Source organism: Morchella importuna (assembly GCF_003444635.1).
Source record: "Morchella importuna strain M04M26 chromosome Unknown Morimp01GS001, whole genome shotgun sequence".
Classification (NCBI taxonomy): Eukaryota; Fungi; Ascomycota; class Pezizomycetes; order Pezizales; family Morchellaceae; genus Morchella; species Morchella importuna.
Window position 1 is genome coordinate 516,849 of NW_025763398.1, and position 15,636 is coordinate 532,484.

Consider the following 15,636-nt stretch of genomic DNA (forward strand, 5'->3'; position numbering starts at 1 on the left):
GCGAGTTCAGTAAAGACACTCTTCAATGCTTTCTGGGGTATGCCGAGGGTTAATCCATACGATCTCAACAAACCGGACATTCTGCACAATATCACCTAGGGATGTTGAAGCACATGATGGAGTGGGTTCAGGCTTTCTTGAAGAAGCACAATCGATTGGAGGAATTTGACAAGGCTTGGGCCTCGATTGCGCCTTACCCTGGACTGGTAGTACCGAACAAGGCATATCGTGCCACAACCCAATGGCAAGGGAAGGAGATGAGAAATCTGGGGCGGGTCGTTCTTGGAGCACTCGCGGCTGCTTTGAGAAACCCGGGGGTGGCTGTCAGGGGCGACTTCGCAAAGGCATTGAAATGTGTACGAGGCTTAATCGACTTCCACTTAATGGCGCAGTATGGGAGTCATACGACGAGCACACTGAATTATATGGAGAGCTATCTCGAGGATTTCCATAAGCACAGGATATCTTTTTAGAATTCCGGGCGTACAAGAGGACGGTTAAGGATGCGAGAGATCGGACAAAAGCTGTGAAGACCTCAGGCTCCCAGAGCGCTCAGCGAGGTTTGGAGGAGATTCGCGAGATACGGGAAAGGTCTCACTTCAACTTCATCAAATTGCACGTGTTAACGCACTATCGGGAACATGTCGAGCGCTTTGGGAGCATTCCCCAGTACTCCACCGACATCAGCGAACTCGCCCATGTACGTCAGATAAAAGAGGCATACGGAGCATCCAACAAGGTCGATGCTGCAACGCAGATACTGGACTATGGGGGGCGGCGGTTGGCGTTAGAGATTCGAATGCTGAATCTGAAAGACATTGTTGGAGGTCCTGAGAGCACTGACGACATCCTTTGGAGCCATCGAGATAACCTGAAGGAGTTACTTGAGATTTTTAAAATCGAAGACCGGAAAAAAACACCAAATGAACGATCCATAGTAGAAGGCCGACTGCCTCTAAAGCGTCTTTGCAACCCCTCCACGAAATCGGAAAGACTTTTCAATATTGCGGATGGACTGCAAATAAGCCATACCACGTTATATCGCCTGATAAAGGAGTATGCAGAGGATGCGGGATGCTCTCAAAGCTTTGCCGGAAGCTCTGAGAGCATTTTAGAGCGCTGGGTGGAGATGTTCACATGTTTGCAGGTTCCGATACCAATCTTCCAAAGACCTGAGGTGTACGAGGTTCACAATATCAGGTGTACGGGAAACGCGGCTTTTAGGAAAGGGAAAATAAGAAAGGATTGGGTATGGGTGTCGGTAGCGTCCTCAGAGGAGTGGGGAGTGTTTCGGGGACGCTTACCAGGACGTGTCGAGGCTTTGTTCAAGCTGCGGGACAGTGGGGGGCGAGCACATAGACTATGTATAGTGGAGCTACTCGAGGCAAAGGATCGTGGTATCGCTGATAGCTCACATGGGCTCCTGAAGGTTTGTAGCAGGAGGAGGAAGAGGATGTGGGTCGTTAATATTCGGAGTATATTGGGAATGGCCCATTTGTTTGAGGTGGAGACTGGTAATTGGTTGGTAAATACTAGGATAGACTTGCGTACGTGGAATGAATTTAGTTGAATACTTGTAAAGCCGTGAGGGCATTCTTGAGTGCTCTAGGAACGTTAGACCCAATTGGACTCTCTAATTCAAAATTCGTGTCGTTCTGCTATGCATGCGGATTGGAAGAAGGAGGTAAAGTTTCGGCCGCTCAGTATCTGAGTCTGGCTATCCAGCAAGCTCGCTCCAGGAGGTCAATGCCAGTCCATGTTTGCTGCTTATGCATGGACATTGAGCTTTTCAGACGAGCCGTACCATGGCCTCAACCTCAAGGCTAATTATGCCTTTCACGAATCGACAGAAACATACACGTCCGTCAAAGGTTGGGTAGTCGTCACCAGTATACAGGACAGTGCTCGTATCAGTATCCCGCGACTGACCGTACAGCGGCGTTGAGGATACCCACGTTAGATATCTTTTGAGGGACTGGTGCGGCCTTCCTATCCTTTGAGGACGGTGTATCAATCCAAAGGAGCCCAAATGAGGGTTGCCTCACCTTGAGTGGGTATGACGAATGCCTCAGCTCTGTGAGCATTGGTGAGTGCTCTGGGAGCACTCGCGGAAGCCCTCGTGGGAGCGTTCGCGGGAGCGTTCGCGGGAGCGTTCGCGGGAGCGTTCGCGGGAGCGTTCGCGGGAGCGTTCGCGGGAGCTTTCGCGGGAGCGTTCGCGGGAGCATTCGCGGTGCCGTGAGAGCATTCGCGGTGCCGTGAGAGCATTCGCCGTGCCGTGAGAGCATTCGTCGTGCCGTGAGAGCATTCAAGAAAACTGTGAGAGCATTGGGAAGTGCTCGCGTGTACTACTGACGTAATCAAAAGAAGCAAAAGTTCTTAGGTGCTGTGGGCGGAGTCACTCCATCCTAGCGTCTCCGGAGGGGGAGCGAATCTCATGGCGGCCCAGGCGACCAGAGCATTGGCGAGTGCCCTCCGGACGTGAGCCATATCTCCTGGCGGTCCCAGAGAGTGGGACGGTCCTGCGGCGGAGCCTGGCGCGAAGGTTGTACTCTGGCGGTGCCGGACGCGCTGGGCGCTCGTGGCGCAGAATGCCCACTAGGACGTAGGGGCTGCGCCCTGGGTAATAGGCGAGCTTGCTGATGTAGTCGTTGATTTGGTGTCCAATTTGGGCGTCAATTTGGACGTCAATTGGGCGTCGATTTGGACATCGATTTGGGCATCGATTTGGGCGTCAATTGGGCGTCGATTTGGGCATCAATTTGGGCATCGATTTGGGCGTCAATTGGGTGTCGATTGGGTTTCAATTTGGGCGTCTATTTGTAGAAGTCTGTAGCAGTGTCAATACGGGCGTCAAACTACAAAGGTAGGTATATACGTATCCAGACGACAAGGTAGGTAAAAGGTAAGCGCCAAGGCAGGTAGAAGGTAGCTATCAAGGTAAAAGGTGAAGTAGAAGGTGAGGTAAGCATGGAGGTAGGATGTGAGATAGGAGCTGGGATGTGTGTATGAAGGTGTGGATCCTCAAAATGTGATCCGTCAAATTTGACGTCATTTGCCACTGCCTTACCTAATCGGGAGTAAGTACAAGACATATCCCATTTCAGACCAAATAGATCAGCAAAAAATGACTGGTAATTTCTGATACGATGAAAACACGGGTAGACGAAGCGATACGGAGCGCAGCGAGGCCGAATTAGTGAAATTAGCAACCAGTAACAGCTAATTACATATCAGCGCCTGATTTTTCGCTGATATATTTGTGCTCAAATGATTGAAATCAGTTTTCTTTTACCATTAATAATTTATAATAAAAATGAATAATGTGAATAATTTACGTCATTACAAAAACTCCATGAAACTTATTTCCAAACGGTTGACAAAACATATAGGATTCAGCGAAACTCATTTTAAAAACTCACTATTTGAAAATTTTTGAAGATTTCGATTATAGATTTCCGAATTGTTTTTCCAAGATCTATTTTTCCGACGTTAAAAACAATTAAGTAAGATTCTTAATATAAAAAAATCAGTGCAATCTGATAATTTTAAATTCAAATCCTATTGAATCGTACATGAATATAAATACAAAATATATATAAAAATAATATTATAAATAAAGATCTAAATTAAATATATTTTTAAATAACATTTTTAAATAAGATATTTAAAAAATATATAATAAAAAATAAAAAATAAAAAAAATAGAAAAAACTGTGTAGAATTGCTTTAGGAAATTCCTTCCAAATCAGGTTTAGTGTTGTTACACTTCCACATTTTTTTTCCGGTGCATACATTTATCAGTGTTAATAAATAAATATATAAATAAATAAATAAATAAATACATACTATGGAACTTCTAATGAGTCATAGAATATCACTTGATCCATTGAACCTATATGTACCCCTAAATCTTTTCGAATATAAACCCACTTCTCTCCCGACCTATTTTAACTCATGAGTCATGGCTCTTTATATAATAAGACCTTTACCCAGCCCACTCACCCTATTGCTTGAATACCTACAATGGCTACATATGACTTGGGTGATTTACTACCACCAGGAGGATTCTGCGCATAGGTTGATTGATGAGCGAAACCTCCTTATCAGGGGCGTCTACTTTAGTTTTGCCCCATCTGGATTATCTGACGGGATAAACTTGGTGGAAATGATTCTTTGATCCATTTCATCCCTTCGTCTCAGGAGCGCGGGGCCCAGTTCTTGCCTCTCCCCTATCGCAGAAAATACATTGTTTATATCTGGCGCCTTGGATGAACAACCGTCAATGTTACCAAGATACCCCTAGAGCTAGAGAGCTTTAAAGTTATTGTTAGGCTACAGGCCAAACAAGCACTCTAAGCAGTATAATGAATGACCATGTTCATATGAACCGCACTGTACCGGCGGTAGCGCAAATGCCCTTTATGAGAACATGAGACTATGTTATTATCGCTAAGTTTTGTGTCTGCTCGGGGTTGCGAACTTGGGTGATCTTTTCTTCAATTAGATAAAAACCTTTAGTATTACCTATTAGCCTATGATGCTACATACACTGCAGGTTGTAGAATTCGAACTCTATGCTGTTGGTGCCTGCTAAAATTCCACCAGGCGTGTTGGGAACGATGAGGTAACAACAGTCCAGGTCCCAGCAGTTCAGGTCTCGTTGACGCCATTAGTACCTCCGTGTGCGTCCCATCTCTTTCGACCCGGTCGTAGGGATACATATGTAGATATCTGTTATATCTGTTGGGGGCGGGTAGGTACCGTCATATGAGGTAATGAAGATGTGCATGTGGTACCTACATACTCTAGACCGTCACTACCTCAAACTAAGCTTATGAGACTTTATGTTAATTGTTATTGAATACATGTAGGTATTGTCAGCGTCGTGGACCGAGTAACTGGCCAAGCACCATTTCAATAAGTTAGCGCGATACATTGACTCTACTCTACATACTTACTCTTGGTGTATGTTCAACCGACAAGCTGCTGCGTGATCAAAATTTATTTCGGAGGTTGACAACTTGCGAGGATGGGTCGTTCGTACATACCCGGCATATTTTGCGGGGAAATGCACGCACTCCTGTTCTGCAGGCAAGAAAAGAAAGGAGCCACAAATAACCCGGCTCCGAGATTATCGCTAGGAATCTGCAAATTTCCGGTGATTTTACTGGTGTGCTCCGGGCTCCCACATTCGAGGATGCAGAGCGAGTGTCAAAGGGTTTTGCCGTTTGATGACCCCTGAGTGGCTTGAGGCACTTTTATGTGTTAAATCATGTCTTAGGGAGTTCTCGAACCACCAAACGAGCAACCTTTCAAACTCTCCCTTCTTCCTTCCCTTCCAACACATATCCATAATCGGTATTGTTTATTTTTTTTTCTTCTTTTCACTCGTTTCTCTGATTTGACTCCATAGTTTCTTCCATTCATTCTTTCTTTTCCAAGGGTATTCCATCATAATACCTATCCTCAGTCCACCCTTTCCCTGACTTCACTCTACCCTGGTTCCCCACCTCTTTTTACCATTTCCTATCAGCGCCTCAACACCCTCACCTTTGATTCTGTAGTCTTATACATTCAACTTATGTGCATTTTGCACAATCTATTTACTCCCTCGCCTATTCTGTGCTGTAGTTTGTAGATATCCAGAAGGAATGTCGTCCGTAGGCCAAACGCCTGTTTCGTCACCTCGCACAACACCTACGAAGTCCTTAACCTCACCCACAATGGCCTCCACTCCAAATATCACTAATACCCCTCCAACGACTCCTCCATTTCAAGGGTTCTCGGCTCCCCCGTTAAGAAGAATCGCGTCTACCTCCTCCACCACATCTTCTTCTTCATCGGCTAGATCTTCGCTAGGCGGTCGCAGCGACACCACGACCAGGAAGAGGGGTTTTATGCGGCCACAAGGGACAGAGTTCTCGACATCCGCCAGGTCACGGGAAAGCGTCATGGCTCTTGGGAGTATAACTCACTTGCAATACTTTTTTGCTAAAACAGGCCTTTTGGATGGGAAGGGAGCGTGAGTTAACAGAAACTCCCATTAATTTTTGGTTTTCATACTGAAAGCGCTTTACGTATATAGTGGTCTTCAGACAAAGCAAAGCTCCCGGAAATCGTCAAACCAACTGACATTAGACACAAGCTCGGCATCGCTTCTCCAGGACTCAACGTACTCCTCACTTCGGTCATCTCCCGATATTCTTGGACCCTGTGAGCAGGAATTTTTCTCAGAGTCGCCTACAGAATCAGAAATGCTTGATGATTTCGATTATGATGAATCCTCAATGCTCCCACCCACAACCTCGACATATAACCCTCAGACAAAGTCAATACCACCAACGCCGGATCCATCTGTTCTACGGGAACGGTTGAGGAGTGCTTTATCTGCTACCAGGGTGGCCTGGGTTCAAAGTCCTGTAGTGCCTCAGAAGACTGGAGGTCAGGAAAGCGGCGATAACAGCAGCGAGATTGAGCTGCCTCCTGGGTTTAACGAGCTTCAAGGAACCCAACTCGTAGAACTAGCAACCTCTGCGATCAGAGCGGCTAAGGCTTATTATATCACAACAGATTCTTCCCTTCTTCTTTCAACGAAGGATGATAAAACCCTACGGGAAAAGTTCCTGGCTATTCTGGATATATTGAAAAGCATGGCTCAGCGGAAATTTGAAGGCGGGGTGAAGGCGGAAGAGAAGGACTCTGTAGTTAGCTGGATTGGGAGCGTGGAGGAATCCTTGTCTGCGGAAGAGAAGGCCATCTTTGATATGCGCAAAAAGGGAAGAGAATGGCTAGAGGGCGAATGGGAAGGACGAGAAATGGGTTCGTATAGCTTTAGTCCAATATTGAGTGCTAAACAATTATTGGGGCCCCGTTATTAACAAAGATTCGGCAGATCGGAACCGCCTTTTTTTGTCTTACTTTGACTCTTCCACGGAACACCTACCTCCCGCCACACCAAGCACAGAGACGCCAACTCTTCCAACTCCGTTTCTCTTGGCTCTACAATCAGGCTTACGGCTGATATTGATACACAATGCCGTAGTTCGCCGCTCGAAACGACCTTTTGGGCAGATAGGAACTTATCATACCGAGTTCACAAAGCCTTATAGATTAGCAGAAAACCTGAAATTTTGGAAGAAAGCGGCTGAAATTAGATGGGAGATTAGGATGCAGTTTGATGTGATGGCGGTGGTTAATGGTACCGAAGACGGATGGAGGGCCTTTGACAAGGATATTAGGCTTTGGTGCGAGAAGGTTCTTGAAGAGATCAGGAGGGATTGGGAAATGGGCGCAGGAGCGGCGGTTGTCGGACATGAAATAGTTGTACGACAAGGGAGGAGTGGGACAATGGAAAGCTTAAATGTTGAAGTTGGCGCTGGATACCACAATTGATTTCAAGCCATTCAGTCAGTCTCTTAGTCGATCAGTCACTCAATCAGAGTATTTGCTCGGGATTTAAGAATCTTTTCTTGAATGAGGTACGAATACATCTTCCTATTTTCATTTGTTCGCATGAAGTTTGTTGGTGTTTGGGGAATTATCTATTCGAATATCGGTTTCGCTTATCGGTCGTTTTCTTTCTCCTTCTCTTCCTTCATTTCTATTACTACGTTTAATTCTCCTCCAGTCAGGTTCTTTTGCGCCCAATTTCCTTTATAATCCCAACGGAACTTTTCTCTCTCTTTCCTGTAAGATCTCCTCTAAGGAATGTCGGGTAGCAGGCAACCCACACACACACACGAACAAAGCGAATGATTTCCTATGTCACTGTTCAAGTTTTAGTGCTTTCTTGTCGGAGAATAAATTCTCACCTACTTGGACAATAGACTTGTCTATCCTGAAATATAATTCCTTTGTTCCTCTTGAATTTCTGTCGACAGCCACAGATAGTTCAATGTTATCTCATCTTTTGCTCGTTTTAAAACCTGGGAACCGTGTTAGTGGAAATTTTCCCCAAAGTAATTTATCTGTAGCCTGAATGAATACCGCAGGAGGATATTTCTGGACTAACGCAACGCACATGTTGTATCTGTTCCCGTGATGGATACTCTTTTTGCCACAACTACAGTGGCGACTAATGGAGGTACAAATTGAAACTTGCCTCGTTACTAGACTCTATCCCTCTATTCGTCTGGTAGGCCGCTCTTCAGACCCTACTAGACTGTTGATGTTAGCTCAAAATTGATAAACACTGCTCTAACTTTGACATAAATAGATAGTAGGTGTAAGGTAACGCCCACAGCGTTAACTGTACATGCAGGTTGTTTCCCCCGCGTGCCACGGCTTTCTACCACTAATTGTTACAGAAAGGTACAGGGGCTGAATACAAGCAAAAAAGAGTTAACTACTACTGCTCATACTTCTAGCTGCTAAGGTTTTGTAACGAACTATGTTATTACTCCCGTAATTTCTATTTATAAAAAAATACGGCCATATTTGTCCGTGTTTTGGCTGCGAAAAGGCTCATCACCTTTCCTGAGTTTGTACAGAAGGCGCTGTGCCTATTTGCTGCGGTTTACGCACAATATCAGGGCCAATGATCGCTGAGAACCTGGATGTGGAGGCTTGGTTGTTACATGAGGCTGATTAAGGTCTTGGCGCGACGCTAGTACTGTTTTTAGATGAGCATCTTACAATTATGAAAGCACATAGAAATAGAATTATAGTCATTTGGCTTCAGGACTCATTCTCCACAGGTCCTAGTCAGCAGGCAGTGTCCAAGAGCCTCGATTGGGATCGGTTATTTGAAACCTATTTCTCTCGGCGGTAACCTTTCGGCCGTTCCCCTGGGACTGCAATTTCCGCTCCTGGCTTTACAGGATGTACCAATACATACATGTACTAAGTACATAGAGTACATACTCATGGGTCAATTTTATAATGACCCAACTTCGTGTATGTAGTCTGCTTCACATTTATTAAGCATAGGAACACACGTTAGTATAATGACGCCGAGTTTGTGGGGAAAAGTGTGCGAGTAAAAGCGCGGAATTCTTTTTGATACCCACCAACGTTCTAATAGCTCCTATACCCCCAATAAGCTCATTTGTATAGAAGAGCGTAAGAAATCCGAGAAAACCACCATAGGGCAATAATTTATGTGTTATGTCCTTAGAGTTCCAGGATCAGATTATCCTGCAACGGCAACCTGAGATATTCAGCGATAGCACGCACATAAGATCACTTGTCTAAATTGAATCCCGGCCAGTGGTCTCTCTGGAATATTTACCCCATTCGTATTAAAAGCAAGATAATTCATTGTAAGGTTAATCTCTGAGTCTAGGCAGCCCTAACCCTATATTCATTTCTATCCTCTATAGCGGGATTTGAGCGATTCGAGGATATATATACCAGTGCCACTAAACACAGACAGTAGTAGAGACGAGCCAAAGATAGTACTGTTAACTTCCAAGTACTTGCACAGGGCTGGTTATTACCAAAACTATGATTAAATAAACAATTTGTAATGGTTGAAGAAGTACAGAATATGGAGTCTCATGATGACTGTACAGATACATGTGCCAAAAGATTTTCTGGTATCCTAATTCTAAGTAGACCAAGACTGATCGCAAGGCCATCGATGCTAATTCAATGCCTTGTCGACCAATTCTGCTTAATGTACCCCCCCCCCCCACCCCCGGGCTTCCCCTATCAACACAATAAAAATAAAAATGATAAAGACCCAACTGGTAATGAACGACAGGCTATATAGATACAACACTTATTCCACCCCAAAAATACATAATACAAGTCGGTAAACCAAACGAGGAAATATTTAGTAAAATAAGCCGACCACTATGCCAATGCAAAAAGAAATGAATGAAAATAGAACCCACGGAAACCCCACTGTAAGAAACGAAAGAAAACCCCCCCCTCTTTTTTACTTTTGTACCCAGGTTATAAAATGAAACTCTCATCTATATTCTAAATCGTTAAATCCCTAAACTTAGAGTATCCACCCAACAATCAGCCCCGCCGCAGCGAGGGCCAGCCCGGCTGTTTTAACAGCCATAGTCGAAGAAGCAGCACCGGTATAGGTTTCACTAGATCCGCTGCTGCTGCCGCCAGTTGCGATATAAGCGGCACCGTTAGCTCCAGCTGAGGAGGACGAGGACGACGAGGGCGAGGCCGAGTTGTGGGTGGACTCCGAGGAGTCAGCGTTGTTTCCTGATGCGCCGGAAGTTGCCTCACTTTTCGATGTAGAGGATGGCAGACGACCGCTGTTTGAAGGCGCGTTGTAAGCGGATGGGGATCCAGTAGCGGTTGCTGCATTTCCGGCTCCAGATTGAGGTCCAGCGCCGATTTCACCGCCGACGGCTTCAATCGAATCGGCAGATCCACTTTGGTCAGTGTATCTGTACTCTTTGCCAGAAGAGTAATCCTGGACGTAAATCTTCTTGACAATCATGTCATAAGGACCTTCTTTGTAGTTGGTAGGACCGCCAGACCACGCTATATAGATGTTAGTTATATGTGACACAGGCGGAGAAGAAAAAGCAATGTTGTACATACCGATAACACCAGGCTCATTATCAGAATCACCACCAGACCAGATTCCAATTCTAGCTGTCATGGGTGTCTGAGGATAGTAATCGCCCTTCACCATAGCAGGTGTCAAAGTACGAACCACGACATCATCAATCAGCCACTCCAACTTTTCGGCTGTCCAGTTCAATCCGTACTTGTGGAACGTAGCCTGGCTGTCGACTGTGTGGAACGCCCCACGATCGTAGGTTGCAGTATTTCCTTTGCCGAAGTAGTTTGATTGAGCCTCATCAGGTTTTCCCCCAAGCCATTCCTAGATAGAAACTCAATTAGATTTGTCTTCAGATTTAGACCTTTTGGCCGTTGGTGTAACATACCCAGTCTATCTCGTCCAAATCATCTGATTGTAGGACTATCGAGGAGACAATACCGGCACCGGGAGCAGCTTTCATAGTAACCTCAAACTTCCCCCACATAATATAGAAGTTGCTGACAATTGTGGGAGAGTCCTTGCTCTTCTCTACTCTAAAATGGGCACCGTCGGAGCTGCCATATTTAATCATGTCTTTTCCAGCGAGGTACTTAAAGCTTGATGCTTCACCCCCGTAGATGTGGGCGTAGGTACCGGAAAGTGCAGGGTTTGCAGGGCAGTCGCCTAGTAGAAATTAGTAAGATGATCATAAAAATAAGTTGTGGGAAATAAACCTACGCCTTAACATCGGGTTGCACTCAGAGTACGTCTGCGCAGAGACTACAGACGACAGAAGAGCTGGGGAAACAGCCAGGATCGAAGCAATTGAGAAGCGCATTTTGACTTAATGTTATAGCAAATATAAACAGAGAATTATGGTTGTTGAAGGGAGGCTTTTATTAATGATAGTGATGGTGATTACACTTAGAGCAGTGTTGGTACTTTGGTATTTTGACTGAAAACGGTATATGCTACAGCAATCCGGTAGGCCGGGATGATGTGTAGGTTGTACAAATGATAGTAGTGGCCGAAGGCAGTAAACCAGCCTGCGGTAAACGACGGTTGAAAGGTAAATCGAGAAGTTTAAAAATGAGTGTGGTAGATACTGTGGGACAGTTTCTGTCAAGTTGAAAAACACGAAGATGGTGAGCGATGCTGCAAAGAACGTTTGGAATGTGAGAACAGGAGCAAGGGATTGCGGCTGTGGTAGCTACTTATAGTTACTTATTGGACCTGGCAAGATGTCCAAGGCGCAACCCGGTTTCCGCCCAGATCTGCGGAGGAATCCACGGACAATCTTTGACCTGCGACTGCTATCGTCTGATCTTGCACCAAGTGAACTCAAAACCGCGTTCAGGAACTCGAACGTTTACTTGCCTGTTCTGGAACCTTTCTAACCTGCAACCACTCCAGCGTAAGTAAGCATGGCCAAACACTCAGAGCACTGGTAATTGGCAAGAGGGTCGAAAAAAGGGGTAACCTTGGGCGGTACCTGCTGCACACACCCTTTAGTAATTGTTTTTTTGATGCGGCAGGCAGATTTTAGCAATGGCTTTTGCTGATGATTGTCGTAAGTCGTAAGTCGTAGGTCGTGAATCGTAGAAATCGTTATTTAAGTCCTTACACGTAAATTATTCAAACAAAACGCTTGAGATGTGGAGAGGGGTATGTAGTTGGTAACTGGGTTGTTGAGGGCTAGATGAAGAGAATGCACAAATACTATTGATGCCTGTTGTAGGTATCCGACTAGTACTGTTGGAAAGACTAGGTTCATCAGAAGGAACGATAGTTAATCCTCACAGGGAATTCTCCGGAGAGGAGGTATCTTTGGCATAAAACAGATACTGGCGATAATAGCTTGCTGTATCCGTGCGTTGGCAATTCTTGGTGGATGTCCTGTCCCTGCGTTAAGGATCGTGGCCAAATATGTTGTGGTTGGTACACCAAGATGGCGGATGGAACCAGTTGCACTCTACAGGGGCAAGGTCATAACATGCTGCCAGTTTCAGCTAGACAGTGACTATAGCTGTTGATGGACAGCCACATCCGACCAAGCAACCTACCAATCTCAGCACGTTCTCGTTAACTTACTGAGTCGGGAATCCCAATAGGGATGTCGCTTGGCACTCGTACTCCAAATCTAAAGTAGAAAAAGTAAATGATTCTCTGTCCGCACCTTAACCCTATTTACATCACGGTATGTACCCTTCAACTTAGCGCATTTGATTCAAGTCAAATTGCTTCCCAGTCTTGATGAACTATAAATATCTCACCTCTTGATCACGGACAATTCAGATGAACTGTACCAAGTGCATCATGTGTAAAAGACGTGCGGGAGTTGACCGTTTTCGAGTCTTTATCTCCTTTTTTTTTCTTTTTTCTTTTTTCTTTTACACCTAGACTTTACAATGCCTATGTAGTATCTAGTATACATACATGTATGTCCGACGTCCGAAATATTGTGAGCACGGGGCTGAACTTAGAACCGCAAAACTTTGATCCTCCCCCTGCGCCACCTAGCCGTGCGCCGCCCGTGATGTCCCGTCCCAATATCATCAAGAAGATGCTACCGAGGTACCGTGTGTGTGTTTCGAAAATAGTGAGCCATGCAGGCATATCCAGCTCCAGCTGCTTTCGAGAAAACGCTGGTTCGGGGCGGAGGTTTTCCAACAAATGAAAACGAGACCCCACGCTAAAGATCATGCAGAGAGCACAATCTTCTCATCACTGTTTGTCGTTGAGATCTCTCGTTGCTGCAGGAGTGCTGGCTGCTGGCTGCACTGCAAGATCTACCCACTTCAACATGCAGATCTACCGCACCAGCGATTCGGGAGCACAGCCGGGCGCCAATACAGCGAGGTTTGTCGGACACCCCGCGAATTAGATTCTCGGGTTCGAAACATGGGAGAGGAGAGTGGCGTGGTGGAGGATGGAGGATGGAGCGTGGATGGAGCGCTTGCAATATCTCGATATCTTCAGGGGGGACGTTCGTTTTGTGAGTGAGTCTTGGTGACATATTAGCCACTAACTTAAGTACAAGAAGAAGTTTCCAACACGGAGAGAAGTGTGAAGGATGATTGGTTGGCTGTTATCTACGAATGTTTGAAACCCTTTTAACGTGCATGCACAACGTGTTTCTAGGATTCCTCAGTTCCGGGGTTTCCATGACGAACAACTCTCAATTAAAGTTGATTTGAAACGGCGACTGAGAAGCTGCAAGGTTAAGAGACGATGCAGACATATTTTTCTCCGCTTTACAACGTATCTACATAGTTTGTTGCTTGTTAAGGTTATCTTTTATCCTCGTCTCCAACCAGAGCTGATTAGGCGTGGCCGTGCATTGCGCGTCCCTGATGGCCCATGAACAATTCGTAATTCAACCAACCAGGCAGCGGCCAATTCGACCTCTCTGTTTTTAAGCGTTATGCGTCCAGCCAAACCTTATATCGGATGACGGCATTAGATGAAAAATAGGCTTGCATTTCACATACATGTAGGTATCACTCTTATCGTCTCGGGGCCATGGAGGAAGCCGGCCTATCAAACAGATCTACATACGATATAAGGAAGCCTTCATCCTGTGACTGCATGTATGCTCCTTGCGTGCAAATATTACATGATGTGGTTTTCTTACAGTAGGGCTCATTACTATGTACATACTTACATGTAGTCATCTAAAATCTCACTTACTCCTATTACATGTACTACACGTAGATTGATTGATACATGTAATTCATCAATTGTATAATCCGAATTTACTCTGTATGCTGCTAGAGATATATACGTTGTATATATACTGGAAAAAAATCCGTACCAATGAACTTCACAAATAGCATACTGATAAATGCATGTACTTACCGCTGCAAGTTGAACAATTTTCTCAGAATTACAGTCACATATAATATTAGAACCCGCACATGTAGTTGATAGTACAATGGCCTTAGAAACTTGGAACCTTTACAAAATAAAATAAAATAAAAAGATGCCAATAGTCGGGGTTACATAGTATGTTTCAACGGTTTGCACAAAAGGAGCTTCTGTTCCTGACGATATATATGATGTCCCACTACTTTTATAATTTAAGATCCCCAGGATCACTTATATCACTTAAGCCATATTATAAAGCCGAAATAAAATTGTGCAAACCACATGTAACTGCAATAAAGTCGGTGTATTGATGAGCTGTTATTCACTTCTCATTGACCAACTAAATGTACATGTGATATCTCTTAAGCCGTCGGATCAGATATGAATGATGCAAATTAACCAAATGCCGAAGATGTGACACCAAAATCTAGAACTGAAGAATTGAGCAGCTGGTCAAGGCCTGTCCTCAGTTTTATCAGAAATTACCGTGGCACCTCCTACTATAGGCTTTTTGGCGTTCCTATATATTTATGTAGTTTACAAAATTTATATCCGTCCTGGCGGCCCGAGGAATAGCTCTTCCACGTGTGGTAAGTAATTGAATGAGGAAGTAGACAATGACGATCTTGAGTCGAGTGTAGCTCCCATAAGCAACTTGATCACTGGTTATGGTGGAGGGTCAGATTCGCGCTGCTTCATGATTTATCACTCGCTGGACCCTCTGTAACCGTGAGCTGAATTGATGGAGTGATTAATGATTCACTCATGTATGCAACCGTGAGCTGGATATCAATATGCGTTGGCATAGAAAGAAACACTTGTAAACCTAGAATCATGTAATCAACGATGGGAACCTTTGGAGTCACGATATATACATGTACCCATGTATCAACACAAGAAGTGGATATTCATACACATCGCCTTCTACATTCTGGCATGAACGCCTGGCACGGTCACGTGGGTGTGCTCAGTACATGTGCAAAGCACTAGGTATTAATAGGACGAGATACATTATAATTCAGGGGCGTAAATTTTCAGGATATAGAGGAAATGTGATTCCGGTTACTGCACAATATACCCTCAGCAAATCGTGGGTAGATATAAGATCGGAAATCGATAGAATAGAGTAAGCAAAGCTAGCCAAGATTAAACTAGATGATGGTTGTGCTGGAGATGGCGCAAAGGGAGAGAGCCAAAAGGACACACGTGGTTCAGAATCAATATAGTTAGCGAGTATGAGCGAAGGGACGACAAAATAACAAAACTGAATGCCATCACCCCAAAGAACACAGACAACCGAGAAACTAGAAATA

The 15,636-nt window shown here is 44.8% G+C and overlaps 3 protein-coding genes across 3 annotated transcripts; 1 reads left to right on the plus strand and 2 right to left on the minus strand.

Annotated features, from left to right (window-relative positions):
• Positions 1 to 2,068: 2,068 nt before the first annotated feature.
• Positions 2,069 to 2,305, minus strand: LAJ45_00106 (uncharacterized protein; the record flags this gene model as incomplete). Its single annotated transcript, XM_046109708.1, has 1 exon — positions 2,069 to 2,305. One exon carries the CDS (start codon positions 2,303 to 2,305, stop codon positions 2,069 to 2,071), a length of 237 nt encoding a protein of 78 aa, XP_045976401.1.
• Positions 2,306 to 5,723: 3,418 nt separating this feature from the next.
• LAJ45_00107 (uncharacterized protein) lies at positions 5,724 to 7,392 on the plus strand (the record flags this gene model as incomplete). Its single annotated transcript, XM_046109709.1, has 3 exons — positions 5,724 to 6,022; positions 6,086 to 6,819; positions 6,893 to 7,392. The coding sequence occupies 3 exons, from the start codon at positions 5,724 to 5,726 to the stop codon at positions 7,390 to 7,392; spliced, it is 1,533 nt and encodes a 510-aa protein (XP_045976402.1).
• Positions 7,393 to 10,088: 2,696 nt separating this feature from the next.
• On the minus strand, positions 10,089 to 12,230 carry LAJ45_00108 (uncharacterized protein; the record flags this gene model as incomplete). Its single annotated transcript, XM_046109710.1, has 10 exons — positions 10,089 to 10,144; positions 10,192 to 10,452; positions 10,513 to 10,798; positions 10,863 to 11,140; positions 11,195 to 11,299; positions 11,499 to 11,575; positions 11,671 to 11,776; positions 11,830 to 11,854; positions 11,949 to 12,014; positions 12,081 to 12,230. 10 exons carry the CDS (start codon positions 12,228 to 12,230, stop codon positions 10,089 to 10,091), a joined length of 1,410 nt encoding a protein of 469 aa, XP_045976403.1.
• Between the last annotated feature and the right edge of the window lie 3,406 nt (positions 12,231 to 15,636).